At 63.3% G+C, this 17,862-nt stretch overlaps 1 protein-coding gene across 1 annotated transcript; it reads left to right on the top strand.

Annotated features, from left to right (window-relative positions):
• Nucleotides 1–237: 237 nt before the first annotated feature.
• SYT7 (synaptotagmin 7) lies at nt 238–17,045 on the top strand. The gene is made up of 13 exons (XM_050974690.1): nt 238–271; nt 1,228–1,331; nt 3,276–3,355; nt 4,639–4,770; nt 5,350–5,565; nt 7,847–8,215; nt 9,909–10,034; nt 12,292–12,427; nt 12,841–13,111; nt 13,472–13,641; nt 14,039–14,153; nt 14,236–14,435; nt 15,242–17,045. Exons 1-13 carry the CDS (start codon nt 238–240, stop codon nt 15,344–15,346), a joined length of 2,058 nt encoding a protein of 685 aa, XP_050830647.1. The 3' UTR covers nt 15,347–17,045.
• The last annotated feature ends 817 nt before the right edge of the window (nt 17,046–17,862 follow it).

The raw sequence follows: 17,862 nt of genomic DNA, 5'->3' as shown, positions 1-17,862 counted from the left end.
ACCTCATCCCAATTCCCAGCCCGCCCAGCAAGGCCCGGTGCCGCTTGAACTGGTCGGGGTCGCACCCGAGGAGAGGCGCCCGGAGCTCTCCGGCCGTGCCGGCTGCTTCCCATTCCCTCGGCAGCTTATCCAGCCGGGGTTTATAAATGTTGGAAATTAAGGGCTGGTCCCAAATTCCCTCCTAGGCAACAGTTGCTATGTGAGTTTTATACACAGGCTCCTCGTGATCCGGGAGCGATGGAGGAGCTGCCTTTGGATGGAGAGAGCGCGGGTGCTGCAGGGGGGACCTGTCCCCAAAGCCACCCCCACCGCATGCCACCCTCATCTTTTGCTCAAGGAATTGTTACAAATCTCCCCTTCACGGTCACCACCCCCTTTCCTCGTTGGATTCCAGCGGGGATATGGGAGCCGGGGGTGCCTCGGCATGTGCTGGGGGCGATTCCAGAGCCCTGATCCCCCCTCCCGGTCCACTCTGACTCACCCCGGCCTCGGAGCCGCCGGGAATTTTCGTTACAATAACAAGGTCTGCGGGCGAATTAATTATTAACATTTATTGTTTAATATTTATACTGCAGCACCGCTCCCGGCGCTGCTCCGGCCTCGCGGCCTCCCGACGACAGCTGAGGCTCCCGCCGCTGACAATCCCATCCCGGCGGGCATGGCGGGAGGCGGAGCATCCACAGGGATGCTGTGGTGGGGGTCCTGCCTGGAGACAAAGCTGAGCCGGTTCGAGGTCCCACTGGACCCCTCCGAGCCGCCTTGGGTCCGTATTCTCATCCCACAGTGGTCATTCCGCATGCTGGGAGCATGGACGTGAGCAGAAGTGCTGTATGAGGTTGACGGGTCCTTCCCACGTTTTTGGGATCCCCAAGGTTGCCCCCAAGGCCAGGCTGGGGAGGAGTGGGTCTGCACTGCCGTTCGGGATGAATCCGTCTGGGATTGGCCCACGAAGCAGCGGCCGCGGCCTTTGCCGGCGCTCCCAGGGTGCCAGTGGGGATTAAAGCTCCACCTTGAACTCCCGGGAAGTGCTCAGGCCGGATTCCCCCCAGGACACACTCTCCGGGAGCCCAGAAGCCAAGGGGGTGCCCACCGTGACGGGACACTGCAGAATGGAGTTGGAGCCTGTTGGACCACATTCCCTGTGCTTTCCCTCCCTGTGCCCCGGCGCACGCCAGGGACACCCCAGAATTTAGGTCTGACCCCCTCTTTGTGCTCTGCTCCCCCCAGGGACCCCCTCCCGCGACGTCCTCCTGGTCTCAGCCATCATCACCGTCAGCCTTAGCGTCACCATCGTCCTCTGCGGGATCTGCCAGTGGTGCCAGCGGAAAATGGTGAGCGTCCGCCTTCTCTCCCGCCTTCCCGGCATCCCGGCGTGCCCCCGTAGCGCCGGCCAGGGGGCGATTCCCTCTTCCAGGGCAGCAGCCAAGCGGAGGCAGCTCCCCGGAGCTGCCGGCTGCAGCTTTTATTTGGGCTTTTCCGGATGTGCTAATGAAATGTTTGGGAGAAACTGTTTGTGTGGCACAAAGGGAAGTTTCCAAATATATGGATATATATTGGTGACGAGCCGGAACGAGCTGGCCCCTGTCCTGCTGGGCACGCTCTTGCCTGGAAAAGCCCCGTGGGAAGGCGGCCAGCCCGTCCCTGGCAGCGCCGGGTGCCGTGAGCCGTTCCTGCCACCCGCTGTGCATCCCATCCCTCCTTCCCTCCCCGACTGCCACCGAGGGCTTGGGACAGCGCTCCCGCCCGCCCCGCATCCTTCCTCCTTCTCCTCCTGCTCCTCTCCCGGGAGCAGGACGTGCTCGGCCACGTTTCCTTCGCCATCGGAATCGAATCTGGGTCAAGTGCTGCGATGGCAGCGGCGCTTCCCGCCAGGGAGATGCCCACCCCCAGCCGTGGGAAGGCAGCACTCCCTTGGGAATGGGAGAGGTGGTCCGCAGGGCGGTGAGGCAGCGGGAGGGCGGTCGGTGGGAAGGGCCCTTCCAGGTGCCACGCAGGGGATGGGGAGAGAGAGCTGGCGGAGGAAAAAGCACTGGAAAGGAGGAGGCTGGAGCTGGCAGAGGAACAAAGAAGTGTGAATTGGCCGGGAAGGCGCATCCCAACCGGCCCTCGACAGCACCCGGAGCTGGAGCGGCTGTGTGGGAATGATGGCCAAGCCTGGCCGGCCGGCTCCAGGCCCTGCCCACGCGGCCAGCGCTGCCGTGTCCCCGCGAGCCCCGAGCCGCCGCAGCTGGGGACACGGATGAGCACAGGACTGGGGGATGATTCCCTCTGGGATGGCCTGCGAGCATCCAGCGAGGTCAGGCACCCTCGTGCCTCCCGCAGGATTAGCCCAGGAACATCCAAGGAGGTCCAGGTGCTCCCCTACAGCTCCTGGCAGCATCAGCCCTTGGGCATCCAAGGAGATCCAACAGTTCCTGGCAGGATCAGCCAATGTGAATCCAAGGAGGTTCAGGTGTGTTTCCCTGCAGCTCCCAGCAGCATTAGCCCTCGGGCATCCAAGGAGATCCAACACCCCCTGCAGCTTCTGGCATAACTAGCCCTTGGGAATCCAAGGAGGTCCAGGTGTTCCTCTGCAGCTCCTGGCAGGATTAGCCCATGGCTACCCAAGGACACTGTGCTGAGGGTCCAGGTGTCCCAGCAGGCCGAGAATTGGCTCCATGTGGATATGAAGAGGCTGGGAAGAAGGAGAAAGGAGAAACATTCCCACCCCATGGGCAGGCAGGGTCAGACCTACCTCCTGAGATCCAGGACAGTGGAATGGAAGGGCTGGTTCTCCACCCCATCCTGCTCCAGCAGCTGTTCCCATCCCACCTCATCCACCTGGCACTGCATGGAGCATCCTCACTTCCAATTGTTGGATAATTGGCATTAATTGACTCCTGCCCACCCTCGCTCAGAGCAGCGCTGGGAACCTGCCGGAGTGCCCTGATTACTAGCCCCAGTTTGGAGCCAGCTCCAGCTTCATTATCCTGTGGCAGCACTTCCCTGGCGCTGGGAAAGGTGAACTCAATTAATTCAGGCCCAATTAGGCCTAAAATTATCCACTCCTTCTCAGGGAGGCCATGGAATGGGATGCTGGTGGCTGTGGCCATGCTGTCCTTGGGGTGATGCAGGGCATGAGCCCCCAGAGACCAAGGGATGGAGCCTGGAGACCATAAGGGAAAGGGCAAAATCCAGATCAAATTCTCTAGAGTGGTGACAGCTCCCATCTTCCACTGGCATACTCCAGGGGTTCTCTGTGACCCCCTAACCCCCCTCTCCTCTCTCTTCCACAGGGAAAGCGTTACAAGACTTCCCTGGAGACTGTGGGAACTCCAGATTCCAGCCGAGGCCGCAGCGAAAAGAAAACCATCAAGTAGGTGCCAGGATGGGGGGGAGAGGAAGGACAGAGGTGGCCATCCCTTCTCCCAGTGGGAGAGGGGCTCCTGGAGACTGGGAGAGCTGGTGGGTGTCTCCAGCATCCTCGTGTATCCCACCGAGCCGTAGGCATGATGGAGTCATGGGAACATCAGCATGGGTGTCCCCAGGGATGCTCCAGGCCTGGGTGTGTGGATTCTGAGCTCTGCCCGGCGGGGCTGGAGCAGCTCTGCATCCCACGGGCATTCCATGGAGAAAGGAGAGCTGAGCTGGGGCATCCCACGGCACTGGGTAGGGAGTGAATGGGAAGCTGAGGGCGTTCTTCCGGGCATCCCAGATCCAGCACTGCCTCTGCACACCCTCCGCAGGCCTCCAGGGAGGAGGGAGCTGGACCACCAGGAAGAAAAAAGCTCCTGCCTGGAATAAGCCTATGGAAAACTTCCTCCCATGGCTGGCCTGGGTGTTATCAGGGTTCAGGGGCAGCTGGACGGCTGCTCCCAGCCAACCAGGATGAGCTGGGAGTGGAGGGGAAGGCGCATCCCACTCGATGTCATGGCACAAGCAGCTTTCCCAAACTCCAGCACATTCCATACAGTTGGGATCCACCCAGAGCTGCAGGTGGGCATTGGAGACACTTCCAGTCTCCCAGTACCAGTGGAGAGCTGCTGGGCCCTCCAGCCCCTGGCACACAGCTCCAGTGGCTTCCCAGAGCCAGGAGGTCCAGGTTCTGTGCTGGCAGCAGGCCGGTTCCATGGGAAGGGATCTGCAAGGGAAGGGATGCAGAAGGGAAGGGAACTGCAAGGGAAGGGATCCAGAAAGGATCCCCAACACACAGCAGTGTCAGGGTTAACCAAGCGCTTCCAGGACCCGGCTGCTGAGCAGGCGAGGACACATGGACAGCGTGCTGAGGGCGCACGGACACACATCTGGGAATGCCGTGCAGGCACCGCACTCACCGACACCTCCGTCACCCCCCACATCCTTCTCTCCTTCCCAGCCGGTGGAGCCGCCCGCTCCTGTCTCTCTGCAGCTCTTCCCATCCTTCCATCCATCCTTCTGTCCGTGCCCGTGTGTGTGTGTGTGTGTGTGTGTGAGTGTGTGTGTGTGTGTGTGTGTGTGTGTGTGTGTGTGTTGGTGTCCGAGGGGTGGGCCGCCCGTCTCTCTCCGCAGGATCCTGGCGCTCCGGGGACGGAGGGCTGCTTTTCCTTCTCTCTCGCAGGAATTCAGCTTCTCTCTCTTGTATTTCCCTTTTCTTTCTCCCCCGGAATCCGGCCGCTGTAGCGATCTAGACAGAGACTTTTGGAATAACAATGACAACACAGTGCAGCAGAAATGGAGCTCCTACCCTCCCAAGGAGTTTATCCTAAACATTTCTCCTTACGCACCGTACGGTGATCCGCGCCTTTCCCTCAAGTGAGTCTCTCCTTACCGAGTTTGCTCCGTGTAGTGAGTATATGGGCAGCACCCACTCGCCTTCTTCCTCCTCTTCTTCCCCCTTTCCCTCCTCCTTCTCCTCCTCCTCTTGCCCCCGGGCTCCCCCGCACGCCACCCCATGGGCCGTCCCATGGAGACGAGCAACCCCTCCTTCCCGCATTCCCGGGGCCGGCCGGGATCTCCCTCCAGGATGGGGTTGCGCGTTGGGGGCACCCCCTCGGCGCGGGGACGGGTCCCCCCGGGGCTGGGCTGCCGGCGAGCGGGACCCTCCTTCCCGACCCCTCTCCCTCTCCGCCCTTTCTCTTGGATGTTTTGCCGAGGCCCCTGCGCACTCCGCGGCCAGGACCCCCCCTTTTTTTTTTTTTTTTTTTTTTTTCAGTGCTGATGTCTCTCTTTCTCTCTCTGTCTGTCTGTCCGTCTCTTGTCCGTCTGCCCCCTCCGGCTCTGTCGCCCTCCCCTCATTCCCCGACGGCTCCCCACGTTTTCTACGTCCATCCGTGTGTCCGTCCGGCTCCTTTCTTGTCTGTCTGGGGGGGTCCGGCCGCCGGCCCGGCCCAGTGGCTCTCTGTTATCAGGGGCCAAACTGACGGCGTCGGCCGCCGCCGGGCTGTCCGGGGACCGCGACGGCCGGCCCGGGGACAAGCAGCGGCTCGGCGAGGATGGAATGAGGAGCAGCGTGTCCGCCCACAGCGAGCCCGGAGCTGGAAAGGCGGCACGGGGCCGCTGGCACACGGTGCAGAGCCACTTGGCCGCAGGGAAGCTCAGCCTGTCCAAGTGAGTGAGCACGGCACGGTCCGGCACGGCACGGCCAAGGCCGGCGGGCCCGGGGCCCGCTCCCCGCTGCGGACGAGCTTGGATGGGGGCCACCAATAGGTCCCCGGGGCCGCCAACAGGTCCCCAGTACCACCGTGCCGAGGGAGAGGAGGCGTTTCCCGTTCTCCCAGCGGTGTTTTGGCTCAGGGGCAGCAGAGGAAGCAGCCGGGCAGGAGCAGCACCTTCGGCTGCTGTCCTCAGCGCTGAGGGTGGTCCTGCCCAATCCCGGTGGGAAGCGGCTCAGCATTCCCAGCTCGGCTTCTCAGGGCAGGCAGCGCCAGCTCAGTGGCGTCCCAAAGGCAGGAGGTGCTATCCCATGCTCTCATCCCTCAGGGACAATCAGGGACAGTGTGTGGCATCTTCCGCCACCTTCGCGCTCCCTTGACCCCCGGCACAGCCACCGGACCCGGCGCCAGCACCACCACTTGATGCCGAGCAAAGTTGGGGAAAGTCCAGGACCGATCAGATTTAGGGAAAATCCGAGCTCTTCCCGGCTCTGCGGGGCTCCAGGCCGGGGTGGGGGTCTCGGCGAGACCCTTCACTGCTGGCAGCGAGGTGGCTGGGGGGGGTGACGGGGGCGTGCCGGCTGTGGTCTCCGTCCGGCGTTCCCGGTCTCTGCTCCGGTTCTCCGCGCTGGGATGTGGCAGCCGGGGGGTCCCGGCAGCAACGCCGGCACTCCGGGACAGCTCGGTGACAACCGTTCATTCGGCGTGAGGCTGCTGCGCTCCAGTCGGACACTGGGAAGCAGGAGGGAGAGGCGAGGAAAAGCGGGAGCGGCGCAGCCTTCAGCCGTCCCCCGCTGGGAATCCGGACAGACGGATGGGATGGAGCAAGGCTGCAAGGGCAGGGTTAAGGGGACGTGGCGGAGCACCCTGTTTCCAGCGTCCCCTTGGCGCAGCGCCGCCGGGATTGGGGGTGTCCGGCGGTCCGGGCCGAGGGTCTGGCCGTGCCGGTGCCAGGGGATCCATCCGGGCACGGGCAGGGCGCGGCGCCGCCTGGCACGGCGCTGGAGGAGCTCGCGCCTCCAGCTGGCGCGGGGCCGACAGGAGCCAGATTTAGTTTCCTGTGACTGAGAGGTTGTAAATTGAACTAATTTAGGATTCGATAGGAAAACGAAAGGAGGTCGGCGGCAGGGCGGAGGGGGGGCGGCAGCGTCCGGGCAGTGCCTTTGGCCCCGGCCGTGGGGCTCCGTCCATCCTAGCTCTCCACTCCTCTCCACTCCCTTCCCTCCTCTCTCTCTTTCTCCCACCTTTCGCTCTTTCTTCACCTCCTTTTTTTTTTTTTTTTTTTTTGTTTTTTTTTGGAGCTGTCTATCCCTTCCCGCTCCTCTGTCCCCACTGCTGGCATTGCACGATGGCACAGCTTCGCCCCGCGGTCCCGGCCGGCAGCGCCGGGACGGGGACAGGGTCGGGGGCTGCTGCCCAAGGCCACTCCTCGGTGCCAGGGGGTGGTCCCGGGAGGACTTTCCTCCCCGGATCTCGTGGCCACGAGCTTCCCAGGCTGCCGTGGGCAATCCGGCGCGGCTGCATGGGCTGCTCCACGCATGTGCTGCATGGCCGGCGCCGCTTCCTTGGGGCATCCCGCTGCTCTCTCCGCTCCGCCGTCCACACGAAGCCCCTCCGCCCCAGGCTCTGTGTCCCACCAGAGCTGCGTCCCCCAATCCCATTATCTCCCACCCCGGTTGGAGCCTGGCCTGGCCCTGGGGACGCCTCGCTGGAATGTCACCATCACGGGGGTTCGGCCCCCGCCGCGGCGCTGCGGGATTCCCCCCTTCCCGCAGCGTCCAGCACGGAGGGGATGGGACGCCGAGGCCCCGCGGCGCCGCTGCCGGGTGCTGGGCTGGACTGGGAGGGACTGGGACGCTGGGATGGGCTGGCTGGCAGCACGTGAGCGAGCGCCACGGGATTTGCCTCCACGCAGCAGCCTAATTATCCCGCAGAGCAGGTCGGCGGGCGTGCTGGGAAGGCGCTGGCGGAGCGGCGGCAGCGGGAGCGGGTGGGCATCCGGCCCTGGCGAGCCCCCCGGGAGGCAGGATGGTGGCGGCCCGAGCCCCCCGTGCCTCCGGCAGGGCCGAGCCGCGGGCGAGAGGCGGAGGATCCGGGCGCTGCCTCAGCTGGCTCCTGCCGGAGCGCTCCCTGCGCTGGGGCATCTTCTCTCTAACTCTTTTCTTTTCCTTCCTCCAATTTTGCCCCTTCACCTTCTTCTCCTTTCTCTCCTCTCCTCTACCCTTCCTTTCCCTAAGTTTCGAGGACTCCACCCTGTCCACAGCCACTACCCTTGAGTATATCCCCACCTCAGCAGGCGATCCCAAATTCCAGAGGCCCCGCACGCTCGTGCGCCAGCAAAGTCTGCAGCAGCCCCTGAGCCAGCACCAGCGCGCCAACCACAGCCAGCCCACCACCAGCCAGAGCCTGGGCCACCTCCAGGCCCACAGCGGCTCCTCCGCCGCCGCCGCCAGCTCCCGGGGCTCCCGCGGCGGCCCGGCGCGCCAGGGCACCGCCGCCGGCTCCAAGCAAAGGATGGCCGGGGGCAGGAGCCGCTCCAATCCCGGCAGCTGGGACCACGTGGTGGGGCAAATCCGCAACCGCGGCTTGGACATGAAGTCCTTCCTGTAAGTGTGCATTTGCCATCACTGCCCTCTGCATTCTCCTCTCCACCCTCGTCCATTCCTCTCTCCATCCCTTCCCCTCCTTTGCTCTCTCTGCTCCATCACTTTCCATCACACTCTCATGTGCTCTGTCCTTCTGCTCTTTTGCTCTCTTCACCCCTCTCTCCATCGTTCTCCTCTGCTCCTTTGCTCTCTCCATTCTCTCTCCATCCCCCTCTGCTCTACACCTTCCTTCTGCTCATCCCTCTCTCCTCTGCTCCTTTACTTGCCCCGGCGCAGCCACTCATCTGTCACCCCCTTGGGAACACGCTGCCCATGGCCTTTGGGAAGGTCCATGTCCCCCCCTCCCTCGCGGCGGGGCTCAGGGAAGGGCTCGTGCACTTCCCCAATGTGCTTTGCCATGTCCCTGGCCATCCCCTTCCATCCTCAGGGACGGCCACCAGCGGGGTCCCCAGGCAGTGACATTGTCCTGAGTTGTCACGGTGCAGGTGCCATAGTCTCCCGTGCCGGGTGACCGTGAGTTGGGCCCCGATGTCATTCCCAGCCAGAGGAGACGTGGGATCTCTAATCTGCCTTAACCCCATCTCCTCCATTGGCGCTGGATTTCCAGCATCAAACCCCGGGCACTAATCTGAGTCCCGTGTTGTCACCCTATCTCAGCACATGACATTGTCCCTCCTCTGCAGAGCTGGGCCCTGCGGCTCCATCTTCCCTTCTATTCTCCAGCTCCTCCCTGGCTGTTGTTTGCCCCCTGGCACCCTGGAAAAAGGAATGCTGAGGTCCCAGCTTTGCTTTCTGCAGGCTGGTGGCACTTGGAGGGGGACGCAGGACTGACCCTGCCCTTCATGAGTTGACACTTCCTGCATCAGGATTAGATGGGACACACAAATTTGGGCGCCCATCCCACCCCATCCCACTCTGGTGAGAGGGTTGAACCTTCCTCCAGACACCCTCGGGTGCACTGCCCACGATCCCCTCTCCACTCTACCCTCTCCCAGGTTCCTCCCAGCTCCATTTCCCGGCTTCCCGATGTGGAGCTGTGGCTCACCAGCCATCCGGAGGGTCACGTTCTCCCTGTTTACCCAGCGCCGTGCTGGTTCCAGCCTGACTTGGCGGAGAGGGAGCAGCCGCATAGCCCAGACGTGCCGAGTCAGCTCTGCTTCCCAGCGGAGGAGCCGCTGTCAATTCCCACCGCCTCTTTCCCCATCCATCGATTTTTCTTTAGCTCTTTCACCCCGTTCACCCTCTCCGGCGCCGCGGTATAAATGCGGTTACAGACCGGGATGAGGACCCGGAGAGGTCAAAGAGCCTGGCTATGGCACCGCCAATCCCTTCCTCCATGGAATGATGCTGGCACCTCACTCCTGTCACGCTCTCCCTCATTCCCAGCCCCTCCAGGCATCTTTCCCCCCCTTCATCAGGATTTTGGCATCCTCCCTTCCCGGATCGGCGGAGGAGAGGGACAGCGCGGGTATCCACGCCTGCCGGGCTCCCTGGAGCCGGCGCCTTTCTCCCCACAGCCCTGTGCGCCCATCCCGGCCACCGTCACCTCGCAGGAGCCGGCGGGGAGAGCTGGGGTCCCCTCGCCGCCGGGGGTCCGCGGGACGCCGCCGGCTCCTGCCTGTTCCCTGCCTGACGCTGTGTTCTCCTCTCTCTTTCTCTCTTTCTCCCGCTGCCGGCGGGGCCGCCCGGGCAGGGAAGGCCGGATGGTGGTGCTATCCCTGGTTTTGGGACTCTCAGAGCAAGATGACTTTGCCAATATTCCCGACCTGCAACCCGCTGGGACGCAGCCGAACCAGGCGAACGCTCAGGGGGACAAGAGGTATGAGCGAGGACGAGGCCAGTCCCGCAGGAGGAGGAGACGAGGGCCTCACCCAGGGTGGAGGAGGAGGAGGAGGAGGAGGCTGGCCTCGTGGAGCGCGAAGGTTGGAGCGGCACAGGGTGGCCCAGCGGGCACCGGGACGTCTGAGCTCTCCCCGACACCGGCACCCGCGGTTCTGCCTCTGGAGCAGCGGCACCGAGAGGACCCCCATCCCTTCCTCCTCCCTCCTACCTCCTTCCTCCCCCTCCTGCCCTTTCCGGCCCTTGCTGCATGCGGGGAGGGGGGGCGGGAGGACACGCTCAGGGACAGGGGGACGCGGGGGGGTACCCCCCAAGCGATGCCGCATGGGCTGAGCCGCGTTCCATCCCGACACGCTGCTGCCACCTCCATCCGGCGGGATGGGCAGCTCCCCTGGGGATCCGGGGACACCGCTGTGGTGGCAGGGGGGCAGAGCGAGCGCCACAGGCCGGGAGAATGCCGTACCCCCCGTTCTCCTCCAGCACGGCACAGCCCCTCGCCTCCGGCTGCTCCCCGCGTTCCCGGCGTGCCGCAGGCTCGGCAGAGCATCCAGCCCCGGCACCGGCGCCCGGCCGCGGCCACTGGCGCTGGCTGGCAGAGGCAGAAGGTCCGTGCGCCGCCGGGAGCGGGTGTTCATCCCCTCCTGAGCAGGGAGGAGGTGTGAAGCCGGCGGGCGCTGCCTCCCCGTGTGCTCGGCGTGCGGATGAACTGGCACCGTTCTCGCCCGCCGGCTATTTTTACCCTGCTCCGCTTGGTTTCGCTCCATCTTTTAGCACTTCCCTCCCCGGCGTCGCGCTGCGCAGCCGGTCCCCGCCGGGAGCACCGGCAGCCCGTGCCGGCCGCCGGCTGCCCCGTGCCAAGGGGACGGGGACGTGGGACACGGCGGGTGGGTGGCTGTGCCGCAAGACCCCGCTCCCCGCTTGCCGCAGCTCCCTGCTCCGAAGCCCCATCCCAGCACGTGCATGGCATTCCCCACCTCCATCCCTCCCGCTCCTCGCTCCCTGGACTCCGCAGGAAGTGGCGGGATCAGCCGGCGGAGGGGACGCTCTCCGGCAGCCTCGGCTCTCTCCCGCCCCCCGACGCTGCCGACCACCCGCTCTTCTTCCTCAAAACATCTCCTCCATCCCTGTTTCGCAGCTTCTTCCTTCCAGCCTGTCCCCGGCGGCTCCAGCCCGGCGCCTCGGCGTGTCTCCTGTCCCGGCGACTCCGTCTGTCCGTCCACCCGCTCCGCTCCTCTCTCCCACTCCCTCCCAGCAGGCCGGAGCTGGACGACGCTGCTCCTCCTTTCTTTTGCTCTCTCCCGCTCTCTCTCCCGCTATCCGTGACCTCCGCCGGCCTTCCCGGCTCCAATGGCGCCTCCTCGCTCAGCGGTCCCGCCGCCGGCTCCTCCACCTTCATTTTCCCTGGTTTTAACCTAATTTTGCCTCCCCAGCTGCCTCGGCCTCTCCGGTCCTTCCTGGGTGCCATCCCGTGTGTGCGTGTGGGTGTCTCCATTGCCCCTCCATGTCCCCTGCCCGTGTGTCTGCGTGTGCTTGGCGTGGTGGCGCGTGTCAGTGGCATGTTGTGGCTTCCCGTGTGTCCCTGCGCCTCTCGGTCCGTTTGGTGGTTTGTCACCGTGTCCCAGCTCGGACAGGAGCCGTGGCGGTGGGGTGGGAGCATCCCGGGCTGCCTGTCCCCTCCGCCATGGGCCTGTGTCCCGTTGTTCCCGTGCCTCGTGGCAGCGTGGCCTTGGTGCATTCCTGCCTGTCTCCATCGCTGCTCTGTCCGTCTGCCTCCCACCGCTCCCGGCTGCCCACCCTGCCCAGCACTGTGCCCGGGAGCCACCGTGTGTGGGGACAGCCAGGACAGTGATCCCAGGGGTGTCTCAGCCACAGGGAAGTGGGACAGGGAGCCCACGTGGAGCACCCGTGGGTGCCTGGCACCCATTGGGACAAGAGGGTGTTGGTGTGTGAGGAATGGCCAGAGCCGTGGGTGCTGTGGGGACCACGCTGTCCCTGCCATCACCGTGGGATGTGGCCAGGTGGACCTGCTGCCATGCCCTAAAGGTGCCAGGCCACCAGCTGGCTCTGGGACAGGGCCGGGACGCTGGCGAGCTGCAACCACTGTGTGTCCCGACAGCGTCCGTCAGGCGCTGGCACAGCGCAGGCTCAGTATCCGCTGGCAGAGGGTGCCCGGGAAGCCCCTCGCTGTCTCGCCCTTGGCTCCCGGCCCCTCTCCTCCAAGGCCTCTCTTCCTGCAGGTTGCCGGCCGGTGGGAAGGCTGGGAATGCGGCACCGGCACCGGGGCAGCCGCCGCACGATGAGTCCGACCGCAAGACGGAGCCGCACTCCTCCGTCTCCGACCTGGTCAACTCCCTGACCAGCGAGATGCTCATGGTGGGTGGGTGGGGTGCGCCGGGTTTGGGGGTCTCCACGCTCGGTATCCAACCCTCCCAGCTCTTCCCTGTGCCATCCACAAGTGCTCCGGCACGTCCCTGCCCACTGTGCCAAGTCCCCGTCGGCCGAGCCGACGCGCCGCGGACACGTCCCCCAGGCTGGCACGAGGGAGCGAGCGGTGCTGGACACGTGAGGGATGCACTGTCAGGAGGAATTTGGCTAATTGGAGCTCCCGTTCCAGGGGACGAGTGGCGCCAAGCCAGGAGCCGTCGGAAGCGGTGGGGGCAGCAGGAAGCCAGGGAGAGGCTGATGTCCCCTGACAGCTGGCAGGGCTGGGGTCTGGGGGACGGGGGTTGGGTCCCCACCAATCCCCGGCACCGCGCTCACCCCCCTCCTCTGGCCCCCTCCCACAGCTCTCCCCAGGCTCCGAGGATGACGAGGGCCACGAAGGCATCAGCCGGGAGAACCTGGGCCGTATCCAGTTCAGCGTCGGCTACAACTTCCAGGAGTCCACCCTGACCGTGAAGATCATGAAGGCGCAGGAGCTGCCGGCCAAGGACTTCAGCGGCACCAGCGACCCCTTTGTCAAGATCTACCTGCTCCCCGACAAGAAGCACAAGCTGGAGACCAAGGTCAAGAGGAAGAACCTCAACCCACACTGGAATGAGACCTTCCTCTTCGAAGGTATGGATTGGGATGGGCTGGAGGGGATCAGGGTGGGAGGGGAGCCTCATGGGACCCTCCTGGGGTTCAGCTCATCTCAAGCCACCAGAGTGATGGCTGGTGGTTCTGTGATGGGTTGGCCAAGCCACTGAGGCCAGACTGGATGTGCATCCCATAAAGGGGATGTAGGGGAAGGTTTGGAAGGTTCTGTGCCCCCAATGGGTGGGTGCAGATGTGGGAATTAATGTGGCAGCAGCTCCTTGTGCCGTGGGCTGTTCCCCATCCTCTGGCTGGTGCCAGGGTCTTGCCACCAGCACAGGAAGGGTGGAGCAGTCCTGGAACTGCTCCTCATCTCCTTTGGCTTTTCCACCTGTGTCACAGGGTTCCCCTACGAGAAGGTGGTGCAGCGGGTGCTGTACCTCCAGGTCCTGGACTACGACCGCTTCAGTCGCAATGATCCCATTGGAGAGGTGTCCATCCCGCTCAACAAGGTGGACCTGACCCAGATGCAGACCTTCTGGAAGGACCTGAAGCCCTGCAGTGATGGCAGTGTAAGGCCCTGGACCCCCCCATTCTCCCGGGGAGGGGAGGTAACTCCCTGTCCCTGCAGTGTCCCAAAGGACATCCCAACAGGGACATTTTCTGCTTCAACATCTGAGGGAGATTTGTCTCTTCCCAAATTTTATATTAAGTAGCCCAAAGACTCATTTTGGGTCAAATCAAACTGTTCCAGGTAGACCTAAAATGAAAGTTTTTTTCCTTTTGCCTCCAGCAAGACCAGAAAATGTCCCACTGGGGGCGGCCCCATTTCCTCCTGCCCTGATTTTCTGTGCCTTCCCAAACCCCACCCTTGGGCTGTGCTGGTGGGGGTCCTGTGCCAGCACCCAGCTCCCACAGAGGAGCTCTGGGGGGGTATGGGTGTCCTCAGGGAACATGTGTGTCCTGCAGGGAAGCCGCGGGGAGCTGCTGCTGTCGCTGTGCTACAATCCCTCAGCCAATTCCATCGTGGTGAACATCATCAAGGCACGGAACCTCAAAGCCATGGACATCGGGGGCACCTCAGGTATGGCACTGGCTGGCCTCAATCCCGGGCGGCATTCCCTGGCTCCCATCCGGGGGGCTGAGAGTGGCTCTTCTCCCGCCAGATCCCTACGTGAAGGTGTGGCTGATGTACAAGGACAAGCGGGTGGAGAAGAAGAAGACGGTGGTGATGAAGAGGTGCCTGAACCCTGTCTTCAACGAGTCCTTCGCCTTCGACATCCCCACGGAGCGGCTGCGCGAGACCACCATTGTCATCACCGTCATGGACAAGGACAGGCTGAGCCGCAATGATGTCATTGGCAAGGTGGGTGACATGCTGAGGGACATCCAGGTGGGAATTGGGGACAGCCAGGCCTGGGGCTGCCAATGCCTGGTGCCATGTCCAGTATGGAGTGCAGTGTGAACCCATCATGCTGGGTGTCATGGCCACAGGGGGCCAGAGCTTTCCCAGAAAGGCAGGGATGGAGCATGGGGAGCCACACCAGGATGGATCCCACCCCCTGGGATTACTCACGGGGACGGAGCGGTGGCATTATCCATGAAATCACCCAGCTCATTGTTAGCGCAATGATGACAAATGAGTGCCATAATCTCCATCCATGATCCCCAAACACCGTGCTGGGGTCGGGACAACTCAGCAGTTGGGATAAATCCATTAAATAAATCCCCGGATCAGCGTCGCGGGCTGCCGGGCAGGGGCGGAGGTGGCAGCGTCCCCAGTGTGGGCACATCCAAGAGCCTGATTCCAGGGATGGACAGGCAGTGGCCACGATATCCTACTCTCCGTTAAAACCCTGCCGTGGCCTGAGGCTCGCTAATCACTTTTGATGGCATAATTAGTAGCGAGCTCGGCTCCATCCCGGCTCCCCGGCGATGATTCGCGGAGCCAGACCGGTGCACCGGCTCCCCGAGGTGGCAGCAGCAGCAGCAAGAGCTGGCACACGCGCTTTTCCGCGGAGCCATATGGAAAACTGAGGGATAAAAATAGCCCGGCCCCGTGCCGAGCCCGGAAAAGCGGGGCTGGAGCAGTTTGGGGGTGAAGGCGTCAGCGCCGGGCAGCGGGATGGGGATGGAGAGGCGGTGGTGGCTCCAGGGATGCGTTTCCCGCAGATTTACCTGTCCTGGAAGAGCGGTCCCGGCGAGGTAAAGCACTGGAAGGACATGATCGCCCGCCCGCGGCAGGCGGTGGCACAGTGGCACCAGCTGAAGGCCTGAGCGCCCCCGGACCGCGGGCTCGGGGTCCCCCTTCCCAGCTCCCAGCCCCTTCCCGCGGCACTCCCGGCCAGAAACCGGCGGGACAGCGGCCTGGCTCGCGGGAACCCTGCGGGAGGACGGGCACGGAGCACCCCCGAGCCTCCGGGTTCGCCTCTCCCTGGGGTGCGGGGGGTGCGGAACCACCCCCCAACCCCGGCCGAGGAGGTGCCAGAAGCGATGTCCCCCTCATCCTTATACTCACCACGGGGCAGGACTTCTGCGAGTGCTTCCAGCCCCGCTCCGGGAGCCCCTCGGCCCCTCCCTGGCCTCGCCCCCCCCCACCTCCATTTCAGGGGGTCAGGCTGCGGGTGCAAGAGGGCCGTCCTCCCTCCCCTCTTAGCTCCATAAAACTCTCGGAGCCGCCAGCGGAGCCACGGAGCCCCCGTGCCCCGCCTCCTCCCCCCGCGGCCCCCTCGAGTCTCCCGGGGCGGGCGGGGGACACCGAGGGGAGGGGACAGCCCCTTTTCCTGGGATCGGAAGCCATGACACAGTTCCTTATCCAAAGCGGGCTCCTTCGTGCACTGCCTTCAGCCGGGTTCGATGCTTTACCTCCGTCTTGGGTTTCGGCGGGAGCGGGGGGTCCCTAAGCCGCCCTGGGGACCCCGGTCCTGCCCTCCCCCCCAGCCCGGGCTGGAAGGGGCCCCTCGGGGGAAAGCTCCACAGCGTCCCCTTCCAGCCGGGCTGATCCGGGCGCCGCGGCTGCCCTGGGAGCTCCGTGCTCACCCCTGGGGATAAAGGGTGGAGCGAGCGCTGTTGTCCCCATCGAGGGCAGGTGACATTCCCTGGGCTGGTGGCATTCCTTGGGACAGCCAGCCTGGCAGGATCAGTGCCAGCAGCAGCATCCCTATGGAGCCCTGGGATGCACATGCCAGACCCCCTCCCACTCCCTGGGACCCCCAAAAACAGGGACAGACCCACCTGGAAACCCCACAGGGGTGACAAGGGGGTCGGTGGTGGCTCTCCGTGGCAGACGCCAGATCATCCTCAGTCTTCCTGCTCCCCCCGTGGCAACCTTGGCTCCCAGCAGCTCCCACAGCCCCAATTTAGACGATTTTGGACAATCTGGAGAGAAGTCATAATACTGCTATTACAGTAATAACAACGCTTTTAGGGACATTTGTATTTTTGTCATATTCTCTCTTTTTTTAACATAAAAGAAGAGACTTACATGCCTGGGGAAGAGGTGGCAGGGCCAGGGCTGTGCCAAGCCGGGTGCCCCCCACAGCCCCTCGGGCACCCCGCTTTTCCAGGCTGGATTCCTCGTCTGCGGTCGGGCTCCCCGGGGGTTTGTGTGTTCATTTTTAACTCTAGAGCTCGTAGCCGTGATCTTGTTCAGGTTCTCTCTTCTTCATGTGATGGTAACATCCAACTGGTGTGTAAAATAAAGAAAAACAGGACAAAAAAAAAAGATTAAAAAAACCAAAAAAAAAAAAAAAAAAAAAGAAAAAGAAAAGATAAAAAATCCAATAAAGAGCCTGGCCCGGCCTGGCTGAGGAGTGGCTGGAGCGGGGGGTGCCCGGCTGGTGATGCCAAGGATGGGGTGCACGGGTTGGGGCATCTCCTTTGAAGAATCCTATTTTTGGGGAGTAGGGCCCCTCGTTTTCTGGAGGCAGCCCCTGCTCTCAGTAATAAAGGACAGTCAGTAACTGCCAGCGTGAGTCATCTGTGGGATTGGAGGAATGCAGGGGGTGGATCCTGGGGTGGGAATGGGGGCATCACACATGGGTGTGTGCACACCCACAGTTGAGTTGGGCATCCCCCTGGCACTGAGCATCCCCCTCACAGCTCCAAGCATCCCCCGCACCTCAGGGTTATCCCTCCCAGCCCTGAGCCTTCCCACAGTATAATCCCACCCAAAACTCTGGGATCCTGCTAGGATTGGGATCCCCATGGGGTCTTCATCAGAAACAACACTGACCCCCACAGCTTGCCTGGAGCCAAGTGAGTGCCCATTCCATCCAGGTCTGGGCTGAGCTCCTTGGCATGGGATAGGTACTGGAATGTGGCTCCAAAGGGAAGGAAGAGGCAGGGAACCGTATCCTGTGTCCTGGTGCCATGGAAAAGGCACTGGTGGCTGTTAAATAATTCACAGAATGCTGGTCTTAAATAAATAAATGAAACTCCAAACTCAGGGGTGGCAGGAGGGCCATCCATGTTCTCCCTGCACAGGATAAGATCCCTCTGGATCCACCCTTCATGCCCCAGGATGCAGTGTTGGAGGTGACAGCAGGGGACAACACTGTCCCCTTGTCACCTGCACCCCCGTGGAGGGGAGGTGGCTGCTGTCTACTCCCGCTCCACCTCCAGCTGAGCCAAACCTGGGAATTTTGGCATTCCCAAGCTGCCAATGGCATTGGTGCCACTGATCCTGACTCTGCCTGGGCTCTTACACCAACGCCAGGCTCCTTTTATCCTTCCAAATCTTTGAAAGCGCAGCGATCTGGGCGCTCCTGTTGCACGGATTCGCAGCGATTCCC

The sequence above is a fragment of the Serinus canaria genome, chromosome 5 (genome assembly GCF_022539315.1).
Source record: "Serinus canaria isolate serCan28SL12 chromosome 5, serCan2020, whole genome shotgun sequence".
Taxonomy (NCBI): Eukaryota; Metazoa; Chordata; class Aves; order Passeriformes; family Fringillidae; genus Serinus; species Serinus canaria.
This window is presented reverse-complemented; position numbering and strand designations above follow the sequence as displayed.